Source organism: Pezoporus wallicus, unplaced genomic scaffold (genome assembly GCF_028554395.1).
Source record: "Pezoporus wallicus isolate ANWC-B61680 ecotype Strahan unplaced genomic scaffold, APGP_CSIRO_Pwel_v1 contig_5485, whole genome shotgun sequence".
NCBI lineage: Eukaryota > Metazoa > Chordata > Aves > Psittaciformes > Psittacidae > Pezoporus > Pezoporus wallicus.
Window position 1 is genome coordinate 6,702,751 of NW_026641550.1, and position 14,846 is coordinate 6,717,596.

The window sequence follows — 14,846 nt, forward strand, 5'->3', positions numbered from 1 at the left end:
GGAGATTATTGTTCTGCTGGGAGCAGCAAGGCAAAAAGTGTGTCCAAGCCTCAGCTGCCTTGTGGCTGACTGGTGCAAACCCGACTTCATTAGTAGCTTAATGTAAAATCTGAGATGTTGAGCAGAGATGGAAGCATGTAGTGTTTGGTTGTCCTTGCCATGCAAATAGTAACCCCTGGCAAAACAGTGGATTTCTGATAAAAGGAACATCTCAGATCACTGCAGTGGAAATCTGCCAGAGTCTTAAGGATTCTGCCAAAGATTCTTACTGTAATGAAGTCCAGCATAATTTGAACAATTCTTTTTTCTGTCCCCACTGAGCTTCTTCCTTATTTAGTCATTGAATCTAATATATTGACCTGAAATTGTGCCACTAACTTCAACAAACTTGCTGCTTTTAACAGAGCACAAGAATGCTTTTATCTGGCTCTGTGTGCTCAAGCTGGAATGGGGAGACTGGCTGTGCTCCCTTCTGCCTTAGTTGAAAAGTCTTTAATTAGAATTTAACTGACAACTTGGACGTGCTTCAGCAATGAGAATTGAATCCATTTTGCTGTTACATATGTAAGTAACAGTTGTGCTACTTGATAGTGCTGATGCAGAGCTGTAAGTGAAACAGGTATGAAACAATGGTATATGTTAAGTATCCATTGATTCGGATATATAACAACCAAGGTATGTTAAATAAGAACTCGCTCTTACCTAATTACTGCTTGATTATACTTCATTTCAAAAGTGTCCAAGTGTCGTGGGCTTTCAGCTTTGCTTGCATAGCTTGTGAGGTCATGACTGGTAGTATCAATCTCAGCAGTTGCACTGTGCAGGCTTATTCTGAGTGAAATTTGATGATGTTTTTTGAGATGGGAGGAAGGAACGATTTTGTTTCCTTCTTTCTTGTCCCTGTGTGTGTGGGTGGGCATCCTCAGAAATGGTAACAAACCCAGCCACTATTTTCTACAGGTTACATCTAGTAACACTTGAGAGTATTTCTAAATGAAGTTTTGATGAGAGTCCTTGCTGGTTTCATGCAGGTGTTCTGTTTGTCCTTTAGGAAGTAGATGGGTAAATGGGTTCAGCTGAAGTTATTTTGCACTGCTATTCCTTGGAAGCTTTCTAAGATACTCTTTAAGGTTTTCTTCACTTTAATTACATGAGACAACATTAGCAACGAAAGGTTGTGACTGATCTTGAGTCCATTTGCACTTGGCCAATGAAATAAAAGTGTGTTCCATTTTCTGGCTCAGGGTAGGGCAGCATGTTGTGGTTTACTACAGTCAGTAGTCTATAGGTATGTTTATGGCAACTATGACTAGTATTTTTACCTGCTTCTGTTTCTGGATCTGACTGGAGGCAGATTAAGCTGTGTTATGCTTTCAGAGAGCTGATACTTGGTACATATGGAAGCCTTGCTGCTGAGCGATAGAGAAGTTGTGGTACATCTATTTTTTCTCTTTTATCTGAATTCTCATATTTACTGAAATCTGTTCTCTATGAGGCTGTACTAAAAAGAACACAAGAGTCAAAGCATCTTCAGTGTACTCTGGTTCCGTAGAGGGAATGGAATTTTGCCTGCAGTCCTGATTATGGGGGAGTCAGCATTCCGAAAGTTTTATTTGAGAAGTTCTTATAACTAAATATAAAGAATTCAGATCATTTGTTATTCACGCACTTTTAGACGTTTTCTCGAAGATGAAGTGAGCTGATGTCAGTATCTTGATTATGTTCTTGCAGTGAGGGTAATGTGACATGTTCTTTAGGTGATTGTGTTAACACAGTAAAATGTGGGTAATGTTGACTGTTTCTGTTACAGGTCGGGAGTTCGTCATCCCGTCATTGGCACACAGGTTCATAGCAGAGATGGTGGATTTTTTTATTCTGTTCTTCATAAAGGCAACCATTGTTTTAAGTATTATGCACCTCAGTGGAATAAAGTAAGTTGAACAATTTAAAACTTTGTTATATATAGCTTTAAGCTCTTCATGCTCCTTGGGGCATCATGATGTGTGTATGGGGTGCTTATGCATATGATGGCATTTAATAACTGTCAGAAGCTGAGGAAAAAGCACCGCTGGGTTAACCTCCTTTTAAATGCTTCCTGGTTTGAGGTCAGCTGATGGAAACAAAGAATCTGTGCAGGTGTCTTCATAGTCTCCCATGGAAACAAAGAATCTGTGCAGGTGTCTTCATAGTCTCCCAAGCTCCTTGCCAAGGATAGGTCAGACTGACTTTTATGGGGCAACAGCAAGATTTTTAAGCTGTCCTTTAAAAATGCCAAAGAAAAAACATAGACAAATATAAACTTGGCTTTGATTTAATTTTTTTAAACAGCCTTTAAAAACTTACTGGGATCTGGCTGGGATGGAGTTAATTTTCTTCATAGCATCTCCTGTGGTGCTGTGTTTTAGATCTGGGACCAAAACAATGCTAACCCACAGCAAAAAAAAAAAAATTCAGATCTGCATGTCAGCTGTGGATGTACTTTCAAATACAGCCTGAGTGCTTGGAATGCTGCTGTACTCCTGACTGGACAGAAGTTGGGGCTCTTGGAGTACAGTTGGGCACTGAGTGTATCAATTACACACTAGACTGAAAGAGTCTTAATTTACATTGTTATACTCAGAGGTAAGCATTTACCTCAAAGACTGTTTCTCTTTTACCTGCTTCTTTAACTGTAGGTATCTTATTCTGCAGCTCATTTAATTCTTCTGCTTTGGTGTAATCAAATATTTGCTGTAATCAAATATTTTGTTCTGATAAAGAGACAAGAGCTTGGTGTAGGCAGCAATTCCATTACTCACAGTTCTCTTTAGTTACCAACACCTCCAGCTCTAGCCTGACAGTTTATATTTCCCTTCTGTTTTCAGTAGCCTGAGAGTTACACAAAGTGCAGTAGTGGAAAGATGGGGAGTATGTGCTTCTGTAAAGAAGTGACAGTGTTGGCAAGAGATGGAAGCTTCTTCAAGTAAATTACAGTATATTCAATATTGCTACTTTTTCCAGAGCCAATAAGTTGCTTACTAGTAACTTCAGAGAACCATTCTCTGTGTGTACATTTGGTGAGGTCTTTTTTGGCTTGTGAAATGTGGTGTACTTGAACTTAGACTGAGGAATTGTCCTGAAAAAAGTTCTCACAGGCTCAAGATAGAGACTTCAGGCAAAGGTTGTGTTGAAGGGAAATGCAGGTTGTACCACACTGTTTTCTTAATTTCTCATCTTTTTTGATTCGTAAGTCTGAATAAAGAGGAAGGCAAGTAATACAAATCTAGATGGACTCGTTTGAAGTGGGACTGCACATTTTCTGTGTGAGTAGCAGTTCTCATTTAGGTGTGTGAGTGAAAAGTTCTTGACTAAACACATGGTGCCAGCGTGTCCACTCTCCATATCAGATAAACTCCACAGATTTAACATTCTTATCTTGTGAAAATAAGGAATTGACTTAGAATTGACGCTTTGCATAGCTTTGTTAAAGAACTGAAGGTTTCAATTGCTTTAAGTTAAAAACTTCCTCTTGCATGCCAGGGTACCGACCTCTGGGAGAGTATGGTGAGCAGTAGACTGCTAAGAATGAGAAATGCTGATCATGCGAGGGAGGATGGGTCTCCCTTGCTTGCTTAGGGAGACTTGCAATTTCTCCCTTGCCTTTATGGAGAAGAGTGCTGCCTTTTTCCTTAAGAGTTCCTGTAAGGGAGACTTGTATGCCTCCCATTATACTGAGTTAGATGATCACACACTGAACCTCTCATTTATCTCCCAAGAAGTGTGAGTTCCCAGAACAATTCTGCAGCTCACTACACAGGGACACCAGTGTGAAACAGTGGCAATAAAGAATGAGCTTTTCGTAATGGGGTAGACCAAATAAACCAGGCAGCAGCAGCTCAGAAGGGCACATAGCGCTACGAATTTTAATGGTTTGTTTAGCATCAGACGGGCCAAGGAGCTTTTGTTCTTTACTAATACCAAAGCTGAAGCAGTGAGTTCTAGTATTAAAGGGGTACTGTTGGTACTGGGAGAAGGATGGTTTTAATGTTTGGTCTTGCTTTGTACAGGGACATCTCCAAATTTGCCATGCATTACATCATAGAAGAAATAGATGAAGATACTTCCATGGAAGATTTGCAGAAGATGATGGTAGTAGCTCTCATCTACAGATTATTAGTCTGCTTCTATGAGGTAACTACTCATAAGCATTAACTTCTATAATTCATAGTTGTCACTTGTGAATAAATGCTTTTTAAAAAAATCTATCCCCATTGGCCTGTAAAGTTAATCCTCTTTACAGTATTTCAGATTATGCTGAAGCTTAAGACATTCCCACAGTTCTGAGGATAACCAAGTTTGCTAGACCAATCAAAATGACTTCTCTTTTCCAGATAATCTGTATTTGGGGAGCAGGTGGAGCAACCCCAGGGAAGTTCTTGCTCGGACTGCGAGTTGTGACATGTGATACATCTGTACTTATTGCGCCCAGCCGTGTGCTTGTCATTCCATCTTCAAATGTCAGCATGACAACGTAAGCGCTCCTACTTCAGTCACATTCCTTTCCGGTTAATAGTGTGGGAAGTGTGTCATTTGGGAGGAAATGCTCTGTTTCTTTGGGGTTGGTTATTGCAAAAGCTACTGTTGGATCCTGTGACCTAAAAATAGGATAGCAATTATTCTATCACATTAATATTTTTCAGGTCAGGTGCTAAAATCTTTTAACTCTGGAGGGTTTTTTTTTCTTCTATTTACTGTGCAAAGCCGAGACACCGAACTTGGAAGTAAACTAACTACTAATACAAGCAGAAAAGTGGAAATAAGGCACTGAATGTTTTATTCTCATTTCAGGTCCACAATACGAGCTTTAATCAAGAATTTTTCTATTGCTTCATTTTTCCCTGCGTTCATTACACTGCTGTTTTTCCAGCATAACCGAACAGCCTATGATATTGTAGCAGGAACTATTGTGGTAAGACGAAATGGAGTCAGATGATACCAAACGATGAGATTTCCAGACTGGTTCTGAACATCCCCTCCCACCCCCGTGAACTAAGACCTACCCCAAAACTGAAATCAAGGTGTCCATTCAATCTTTCGACCAAATTAAATGGAAACTGATTCAGAAGCTAAAGAAAATGTTTTGCTCCGGAGTGATGCCAGCAGCTACCTTTCAAGTATTGGAGTTTTTATACATGCCCAAGAATTTTGGGAGAAACAATATGTATTCAATCTGGGAGTATTAACCTGTGACTGATGAGAAAGCGAGTGGCTGTATTAACTGTAGGAAGGAGCTGTTCTGTTCATCAGCCTGTGGAAAGCAGATACCTAGAAATACTCCCAACTTCAAAGAAATGTTGCTCCTGCAGTTTTGGATGTTGGCAGGTACCTAGAAATTCCAAGCAGTTGCACAAGTCATACGATAAACTCTGAGGGGAAGAGAACTGCAGTATTAGACAGCAAAACATAGTAATTGCTGTGTGTGTAGAGAGAGATGAGTAGTGGTTATCACATCCCTTAGTATTGCATCACAGATCATATTCCCTTGCCTCTTTTAAGTATTTCACCAGAACATTGATGTGAAAAGATTTTTGCATGATTGTCACTTATTTAACATGTTGAAGCTAATAAAGAGGTGAAGTAAGAGCTGTTTCACTCTGGGAAGCATATGTTACACTGCAGTGTTAGTGAATCAGTGCGTGTAAATAATTTTAGAGCTATGTACAGATGACGCTAATGGAAGGTAACTCTTCTATCTAGAGTGAAAGCACTGGCCTATTCCTTGCATATAATACCAAGGAAAACCACTGAGCGTGTTGCAGGAGCATGCAGAAAACATTAAGTGAAATGTGTTTATGGGTGTAAATCTCTGGAAGTACATCTACTGGTTATTTTCACTTTTTAAATCTGGCTAATTGTTTGTATATTCAGAATAACTTAAACACTGAATAAAGAAGCCTAATATTTGGCATGGTTATGTAGCTTTTGTAATCTGTTTATTCTGTTACTAGTATTGTGGGAAGGGAATGGAAGCAGCAATGTTAATATGCTATTAAAATTTGAGTAAGAGTTTGGAATTCTTGTAGAGCCTAGTTTTTGTGTGTTCCTCAGGCCTAACTTGCCACTCGGTGGCTGAAGTTTTTGCTCTACTTGGACGGTGGCTGTTGACAACAGAAATACTTGAGAGCTTCTCTCTTGTTTTCAGGTGAAATAACTTAATCAGTAACATGTTAATACTCTGCGGTGTTTAGCTCGATGAGGGGTGGTGTTCTGTGTGCTTATATGACCTTCATTTACAATGGTGTTTCAGGACCAGATCCACTGCTTAATAGTGAAACTTAATCAGGAACTATATGTACCAAAATACCTCATAATCATTTTGATGGTTACTGTTGGTTTACACTAATAATTTATTATCAAACAGAAAGACTTCTACTTTTAAATGTACCATTAGCATCAGAGCAATGTTACTGACATGCATCACTGAGATAAAAAGAATCTTAAGTAATGAATGGCAGCAAGCAGGCATGACCAAGTACCCTGCTGAAGTGGTTGGACCACCCAGAGCGATGATGTTTAGCTGAAACACAGGTCAACAGCACCACTCAGGTGTCCTCTCAAAGAATTGCACCCCTGACTTACTTAAGCATTGATGTGACAAGTTCAGGCCTGGCAACTGGCCTCACTGAAGCTGTCAGAATTAATTGACATCCCCTCTAGGGTGAGATTTGCCTATTTACAATTCCAGAATGAATACAAGAACTGTTGTTCTATTTACTATAGCAGTGCCCTAGAAATCAGGATTCAAGATGGAGGTGAGGAAGGGAAAAAACAGCACTGGTGGCTAAAAACTTTATTGCTCCCAATTCAGGTATGAGGGAACCTATCTCTTTCCCTGCAGGAAAATACCAACCCCTCCTCCTCTCCCCCTGATAAACTAAAAACTGGAGCACCTGCTCATGGAAATATGTACATATTATGCTGTTGTAAATACTACACAAGTTGCATTGAAGATGCAACTTTTTTTCTGGTTGTAGGACGAGTCCTTGGCAAATGATAGAGCTAAGGAAAAAATCAAATCATAGCATTTTTCAGATCTAGACAACTGGAAATACACAATTGCTCACACTCCTTCCACAGCAGCAGATGTGACTGCCTCAGCAGCAGCTCATGTGTCTGGTTTTAAAGTCTAGTTGCCAAATATTTTCTATTTCCAGTAGTGACTGGAGTGCTACACATGAAAACAGAAGTCGGATGCCTCTTGTCAGGTCTAGTTTGCAGTTAGAAAAGTATCTCATTTTGTTATACCTGTATGTGTGTAAGTGCTGAGTGGCAAGGGGCAGAAATGCCTCAGACCACAGTGAAGCCTTGTGCGGGTCTTTTCAGTTCTGTAACTGTAGCAAGCAAGCTGTTCTCAACCATAATCCAAATGCTGTGGCTTAATACAAGTTCATCTGTGGAAAACCCCCTAATTACTCATTGACAATTGGGTGTCTTTTTCCCCTGTTCAGTTAGAATGGTGGGGAACATCGGTAACATTCTCTTCTTAAAAATTAACTGCAGCCAGACAGCTGACAAGCTTGGAGCCAGCAATGAAACTCCCTCTGAACAGGAAACCTCTGACTAATTTAAGATCCATTAAAATCAGTGTCACTGTCAAAAAGCAGAGGTCGGAGAAAGCATGTGACATCGCTCAGGAACAGCCAAACATCTCTGACAGTTACAGCTACAGAAGCTGTTAGAGGTAAAAACTGCCAGACAATATTTCATAGTTTTTATTGATGGCATTTATCCCATGGTTTAACATGTTAATTATACTGTAATAAACATGGCTTTAATATTAAACTTTTCCTTATTATCCAAAGTCACCACAGTCCATTTCAGTAAATATAAAAATATATACTTAATACTTTGTACAATACTGGTTTTTGGTCCAAACAAAAATGGATCAGAAAAGCCAATAAACTTACTTTAAGAATTCCCAATTTTAAAGATTTTCTAAATGGATTTAGGCAACTTTGAATAATGGGATTTACATAAAATCTGAGACAATACTAAACAAAAATGGCCGTAACACACAAAATTAAAATTTCCATTTCACAGATCTGTTATGCCAAAAAAGTACATAGAGAAACAAAATCGTATTTACACGTTTCATAATAAAATAACAAAGGCGAGACAGGTGATAAAGGGCTGTAAGAATGAAAATATAGAAATAGCATATAATTATTAAATGAAGAACTACAGATCTAACAAGTCCTTAGCATGGATCATCCTTTAATCAGTCTTCCTCTATCAGAAAATTTTAGTGCACAATACACCCAAACTCACTCACTTCACACATACACCGGCACAAACTCAGCATAGAAATCATTCGTTACCAACATTCTCTACTCTATACAGCATCCCTCGCTGATATAATTACAATGTCGAGGCGTCAGTAAACGCAGATGAGCGCACATAGTGGTGCAGATGAAGAGGTATTGTACAAGCCATTCACTGTGCAGGCTCTACTCACGGCTACAGCCAGACCATGCCGAGTCAGTGAAAGAAGGAACTTGCTGGATTCTAAAATAGTTTTGCTCGAGAACGGCCCCGTTGCCAACTCTATTCATTACCAAAAAAAAAAACTAACTGGGGAGAGGGAAGGGAAGGAAAGGGCAGCAGAGTTCTATATTCCTCTAGGCAGATCTGTCTTCAGCTAACCCAGCATGAGGTACAATCCCAACAACTGAACAATGCAGGGTAGTAGCTGCTTCGGAACTTGCTTTACCAATCAGGCGGTTATTTTCTACGTCTAACTGCAGTCTTTATCTTCCGACCAGGAACTGAAGATCCGGAGGCAGAGAAAATGTTTTTCCCGTTAGTCCTATCAAAAGAAATGAGCAGTTCAGAGTTTAAGACAGTGCAGCTGAAAACTCAGTAGCAGCACTGAGCAGATACTCCAGAACAACCGTTTCATAGTCTTGTCTCCCTTGTTAGCAGCTGGCAACAAATGGCTTATGATGAACAGGAAGAAGAGGGTTCCAGAAACCAAAGCCAATTAAAATTTCTTATTCAGAAGGCAAGTAGCAGCATTAAGGGCTAGATACAGACTTCACCTTTCAACAACAAGACAGTTACGCATATGTTGTTGCGTGTGTGGTATTTCTGACTGCTGGGCTCTTTTCAAGATAGCACTGCTTAGTGAGCTTGTCATGCTACTATAAGGAAGAATGCCCAGCTTGGTCTCAGACTCCAGGGTTCATCTGAACACCTCATGATTTACAGCAGCAGAGGCTGAACGCTGGCCACCATTATCACCCAAAGCTCAAGTGTAATTGTGATACGGTCTCTTACCCCACTGTAAAAGCTGGAGTCTGGCTGAATGAAAATCCTGACAAGCCAGAAGGCTGTGCCGGTGCTGCTGGTACCGGAGGATTCACACCAAACGTAAATACTCCTGGGTTACTTGGGAAGTTGAAATTAGAAGTATTACTTCCAAACTGGAATACAGAACCTGGGAAGAAGGGATGGAAGCGGAAGTTCAACAAAGTTGAAATGGGAGTTTGTCCTTTCCAGCAAAATCCTCACGTTCTTCCTGCTATTTTGAATCAATTTCTACAGGTCGCTCCCGATGACAAAGCTGGGGCAGGGGGTGCCCCACAAGTACCCCATCACCACAGGAACAGCACATAGAAAAATTCATCCACTTCAATAGAGAATTGTAAAGCGATTCTTAAAGTAACACTGGTGGCACACTGACTGCTAACTTCTGTATGACCGTTATGTTTAGACCTGAGCGTACTGATGCTTATTCATAAAGTCTTAAATCGTAAATACAAATCTACACAATTCCATGTGTAGATTTATATTTACCTGAACTTTCTTGTGTTCATGCAGTCCATGCTGGGACTCCCCATCATTTAATGTGTTAACCCAACAGCTCATCTTAAAAATATACCTGTAAGTTTCCTACCATCAAAGTAAGTGATAAACAACACCAGAGAATTCAGGGAGATTTTTATCTTTCGACAGCTACCTGATAAAGGAAAGACCGACTGAGAGATACGGTGTGCCAACTGATGTACTCGTTAGTACAAAGGTATCAGTTACTTTTAATGGATGCTATTTTGTAGAACTTCTGAAAAGAAAAAAGGAGGCTTTTTCCCTTCAAGTATTTGATGTGACAGTATCAAATACAGACGCTCTGGCAGTGGGATTTTCTTTTTGAATAATTACTAGTGTGGAACAGGGCTTTCTTACACTTAAATTATAAGGATCACTCTGCCCCGTTCCCAAAAAACAACTTTATTTAAAGTCTCAACCTGCAAGTGCTTAAAGTGATCCCAACCATATTCTTACACAACAAAGCCCCTGGTCCAAATAAATAGTGAAAGCCTGTTAATGAAGTCAGATAACTAAGAACTACTCTAACAAATCCAAAACCAGTAATGTTGTGTTGCTTCTGACAATCTTAGCAGTGAATACTCCATGGCTCTCAACACTTCCTTTTAATCACTAGATTTCTGAGGAAAACAAACCCCACTGTTTAATGGCTGGGTTGCAACCTCTGTGTCTGCTAAGTCTCCTGTGGGGAAGGCTTCCTGTGAAGCTGGCATGCTTATGGCACATCCTCCACAGCCAGGAATGAGTCACAAATTACTTAATTTCACACCCATTATTTTTACCGAGGGTAATTCTTACACTTAAGGACAGGCACAAGGCAGAAGTCTTCTTTCTCCCTCTAATTTAAGGTGCTCCTCATGAAAAATCAAATAGAATATAGCATCTTTGAGACCAGAAGGGAAGAGGGTGGTCTGCACTCACCAGCACTGGGGGTAGCAGAGCCAAAACCCGGCTGCTGTGCCACTTGCTGTCCGAACACAGAGGGCTGAGTGCTGCTCGTCACGGAGCCGAAGGCAGGAGGAGCAGGCTGAGCGCCAGCTGAAAACAATGGTGTCGACAGGGATCCAAAACTTGGAGCGCTTGGCTGGCCAGACCCTTGGCTCTGGCCAAATGCTGGTGGCTGACTGGTGCCAAATGCTGGGCCAGCAGCCGGCGCTGGAGGCCCAGAGCCAAAGAGAAACGAAGAGGACGACCCTGGGGGAACAGAAGAGGAATGTCAGTATGTGCTTTCATATTCTCCCTCAGGGATGAATCTAAAATCAAAGGTTCTAAGACCCCATTGTCTGGTAACTGAGCACTCATCTGAATTTCAAACTAATTGTGTGAGTATCTAAAACAAATACTGCCTCAGCCACCACAGGAATCAAACCTCTTCTTGTAAGTAACATGAGAAACACCATGTTTACAAGAGTCAGACAAAATCAAATCAACACACTTTCTGCTCGCCTCATATTACTGTGTTAACATTCATGTTCTGGAAATAGATTCCTACAAAGAGTACATTTTAATTTGTATTTACCAGAAGCTGTTTATATCACACACAAAGAATATTCGTTCAAATCGTATTTTTCAAACATGCAAAACACAGCTCCTGATTTACCAGGATCAGGACATCAATCTTTCTTGTCAGCAACTGCAGCCGTCCCTGGGCAAGTGTTTATCACTATTAACTCTAGAGGCTAAATCAAGCTTGCAGTGATCTCTCTATACTCAAACCCTTTGTCTAGCAGAGTAACTCCCTATGTAACATCAACAACCAGCTCATTTGTTTAGCTGCTTCTGTTCTGCATGGCCAGCAAAAATAACAAAACAAAAATACATGACTGAACAGTGACTGCAAATGTACACAGATCTGCGATGAAAAAGGGACATTTTAAACAGCACCTTAATGCAATTTCAGCAGCCTTCATGCAACAGAAAATACCCTATTTGCACCCTATCTTGGAATGGCTGACTGCTTTTCCTTCAAAGATGATGAACAGATTTGCCAGAGAGGGACTCTTCATCAGGGACTGTAGTGACAGTACAAGGGGCAAACTGGAGAGATTGAGGTTAGATATAAGGGATGAGTTCTTTACTGTGAGAGGCTGCCCAGAGAAACTGTGGCTGCCCCATCCCTGGCAGTGTTCAAGGCCAAGCTGGACGTGGCTTTGAGCAAGCTGGTCAAGGGTGATGTGTGCCTGCCCGTGTTCGAGGGGGTTGGAATGGAATGATCTTAAGGTCCTTTCCAACCCAAACCATTCTGTGATTTTATGAAAAGTTAATATAGGCTTCTGCATGAAAAATAAACATCCTTTGTGAAGATGTTTGAAATACAGCGTTACCTACTAAGGAAATGACGCTAAAAGTTACTGATTTGTAAGCAGGTTAAGTTGATCTGCTGGGTATTACAATTTATGACCATTTTCTCCTTATGCTGATATACAAAAAAGCATGCAAATTTCATTTCTGTGAATTACAAGGCTGAGCAAGCAGATCAAAGTAGATGAAGTCTATTCTTCACAGGTTCAATCTAATTTCCCACATACCGCTAGGCCAGCAGATGATTTAAGTCTTGCGTTGTACTGGTAAATTCATGCAGTGGGGCAATGAACATAAAATGTGAAGAAACTTTATAGATTCTCATTTGTCTTCTCTAAATTACTAGAAAGTTAAGAAGCACTGGGCATAAAGCTTATTGGAAATCAATCCTACAGCAGCAGCAACTGCATGTAGGGGTAATGTGTTTATGTATACTTGTGAAAAAAGGATTTTGCCAATCTTGATGTTATTTACAACAGCTGAGGTTTAGGTATGGGAAAGAAACACAGGGGAAGTTGTAATTCATTGACTTCTAACTGTAAGCACGGGACTGACACTGAAACAAAAGAAACTATCATTCTCATGGTGAACAGTTCCTACACAAATTGAAATCCAGTAAAGGGTTGTCCTTTGCATAAAGCAATGCTGATGCCATTTCATTCCTAAACTGTATTCCACAGAATGTGAAAAAATGAGCCTCAATTTATCTTGTTGAATGCAAATACTCAGTATTTTTCTCTACTACCAGGCATTAGGCCTACACATTCTCCAAAGTAAAATACTAGTGAAATAGCGTTTCCTCCGTCCACTATGTTACGGCAAAAACGAGAACAGCATCTGTATAAAACATACCTGTTGAACTCGATGTGGTTGTGGCTCCGAAGGTGAAACCTGAATTTGCTGTATTGGTACTGCTGGCTCCTGAGCCAAAGAGAAATGAAGTAAGACCTGTGCCAGTGCTGGAAGATGTGGTTGCTGGCTTGTTTTCTTGAGAGAAGCCAAATGACTGAGAGGCTGCAGATTCTGAAGAATTGCCAAAAACAGAGCTGCTCACAGTGTTGCTGGGTTGCCCGAACACGAAGGGAGCGGGAACTGGCTGAGGATTTGAGGAGGAGATAGTGCTGCCGAACACACTGCTGCTGTTGGCTGAAGTGGTGGGTACAACTGTGCTGGAGGAACTAGAGCTCAAGAAGCTGAAGGATGGCTTTGCTGCTCCTTGATCTGAAAGGAGGAACAGTACATAAAACACCACAGAAATGCCAAATGAAGTACAGCACACAGAGTCCTGTTTTGGTCACTGTACAAGAAAGAGCAATCCTGAATGAAGCCTCAATTACTCTTTCAGCTACTGCTGCTTATGTAAGATCCAGATTTAATGTGCCGATTGCTGCCATCCACATGGCATCCACAAAAAAATGAAAGAATTGTGAAGAACAAGAACTCCACTGTAGTCTAGGCTTCACTGGTTATAAACACTAAGCATGGGCTGTCATTACCTGAACCAGTCAGTATTAACCAGTCCTTATGAACTCTTCAAGCAAGAATTATTTTAGATGTTCTTAGAAGAACATCAATCTCCTGCAAGAGTTTTATGGCTTTGCTCAACAGAGTACTGAGAAACACAGTGATACAGTTTCATTTGTAGTTTGTTTGAAAATACAGGCCTGTGCCTATGGGTTTATGCCAGGCAAAACTTCCCATCCTCCAGCCTAGCTCTTACAAGCGTAAGCTCATTGTACTTTTAGCACCTTCAAGATCTGATTTTAGGAGCTACAGAGAACCACCTGCCATGAAGACCATTTTACAAACGACTGAGTGCAGCTTTACACACTTAAAACAGAGCTGCTTCTTTTAAAGCTAGTAATTTTTCAGCTTCCCCTAAGCTGCTGGTCCAATTCACATTAATAATTTGTGATCTTGTTCTCAACTTCCCACTATCTTTTTTTAGCCAGCAGTTATGGCCCCTTTTCATCTATGCCATTGTTTAAGGGACTATCCCATTCTTAAGAATGCTTGTTAAAACTGCCTTTTTGCACAAAAAGCTTCAAATTTCCACAACTAAACCAAACTCCAGAAGTTTACCTGGCAGGAAAAAAACACCCAATCCAAATCACACACCTCCCCCTCCCCTCCCACAAAGCCCATAGTCCTCAAATCACTGTAAGAATACTGTGATTAAAATCAGCATAACCTTATGTATTGCTTTTATTCAGGGTTACTTAACTGATATCCTTTTCTGTATCACTTCAGAAATAAGAAACTAATTCTGTTCTCTAAAACACAGTTGCCAAGTCATGCAAATGGAATTTAACAACCACAATTTTTCCACACAGTTGATCATCACCAAAGAACTTTAATCCTCCATTGCAGACTTTCAGCAAATTAAAGGAATACAAAACTGTGCAATATTTATGAGGTGACCTTTATTCCTCTGTAGCAGTAGAAAAACTGCATTATATCCCATAGCATAGCTGTGAGTATATGAGAGTAAGATATTCCTTCTCTCATTCCTTTTCACTATGAAAAACACCACTAGTATGAGGCCTCATACTGCACCATTCTGTAAACTTTATCACCCGCTGAGCTGGTACTACAGAGACAACACAACTTCTGTGCTCATACAAGAAGGATGCAGGCTCCTTAAGTTGTGGCAATTTTTTTGTCTAAACCTAGTGTTAAAA

General features: G+C 40.4%; 2 protein-coding genes across 6 annotated transcripts in view; one reads left to right on the forward strand and one right to left on the reverse strand.

Moving 5' to 3' along the window:
• Positions 1–614: 614 nt before the first annotated feature.
• Positions 615–6,053, forward strand: FAM8A1 (family with sequence similarity 8 member A1). The gene is made up of 5 exons (XM_057424368.1): positions 615–675; positions 1,811–1,931; positions 4,047–4,170; positions 4,371–4,510; positions 4,828–6,053. The coding sequence occupies exons 1-5, from the start codon at positions 630–632 to the stop codon at positions 4,970–4,972; spliced, it is 576 nt and encodes a 191-aa protein (XP_057280351.1). The 5' UTR covers positions 615–629; the 3' UTR covers positions 4,973–6,053.
• Positions 6,054–7,736: 1,683 nt separating this feature from the next.
• Positions 7,737–14,846, reverse strand: part of NUP153 (nucleoporin 153) — a 44,206-nt gene continuing 37,096 nt past the window's right edge. For all 5 annotated transcript variants that reach the window (XM_057424360.1, XM_057424359.1, XM_057424358.1 and 2 more), the window contains 4 exons: positions 13,018–13,386; positions 10,786–11,058; positions 9,316–9,475; positions 7,737–8,845 (listed from right to left, as the gene is read on the reverse strand). In XM_057424360.1, the coding sequence (XP_057280343.1) occupies positions 8,761–8,845; positions 9,316–9,475; positions 10,786–11,058; positions 13,018–13,386 (887 nt within the window). In that variant the 3' untranslated portion in view covers positions 7,737–8,760. The remainder of the gene's footprint in view (positions 8,846–9,315; positions 9,476–10,785; positions 11,059–13,017; positions 13,387–14,846) is intronic.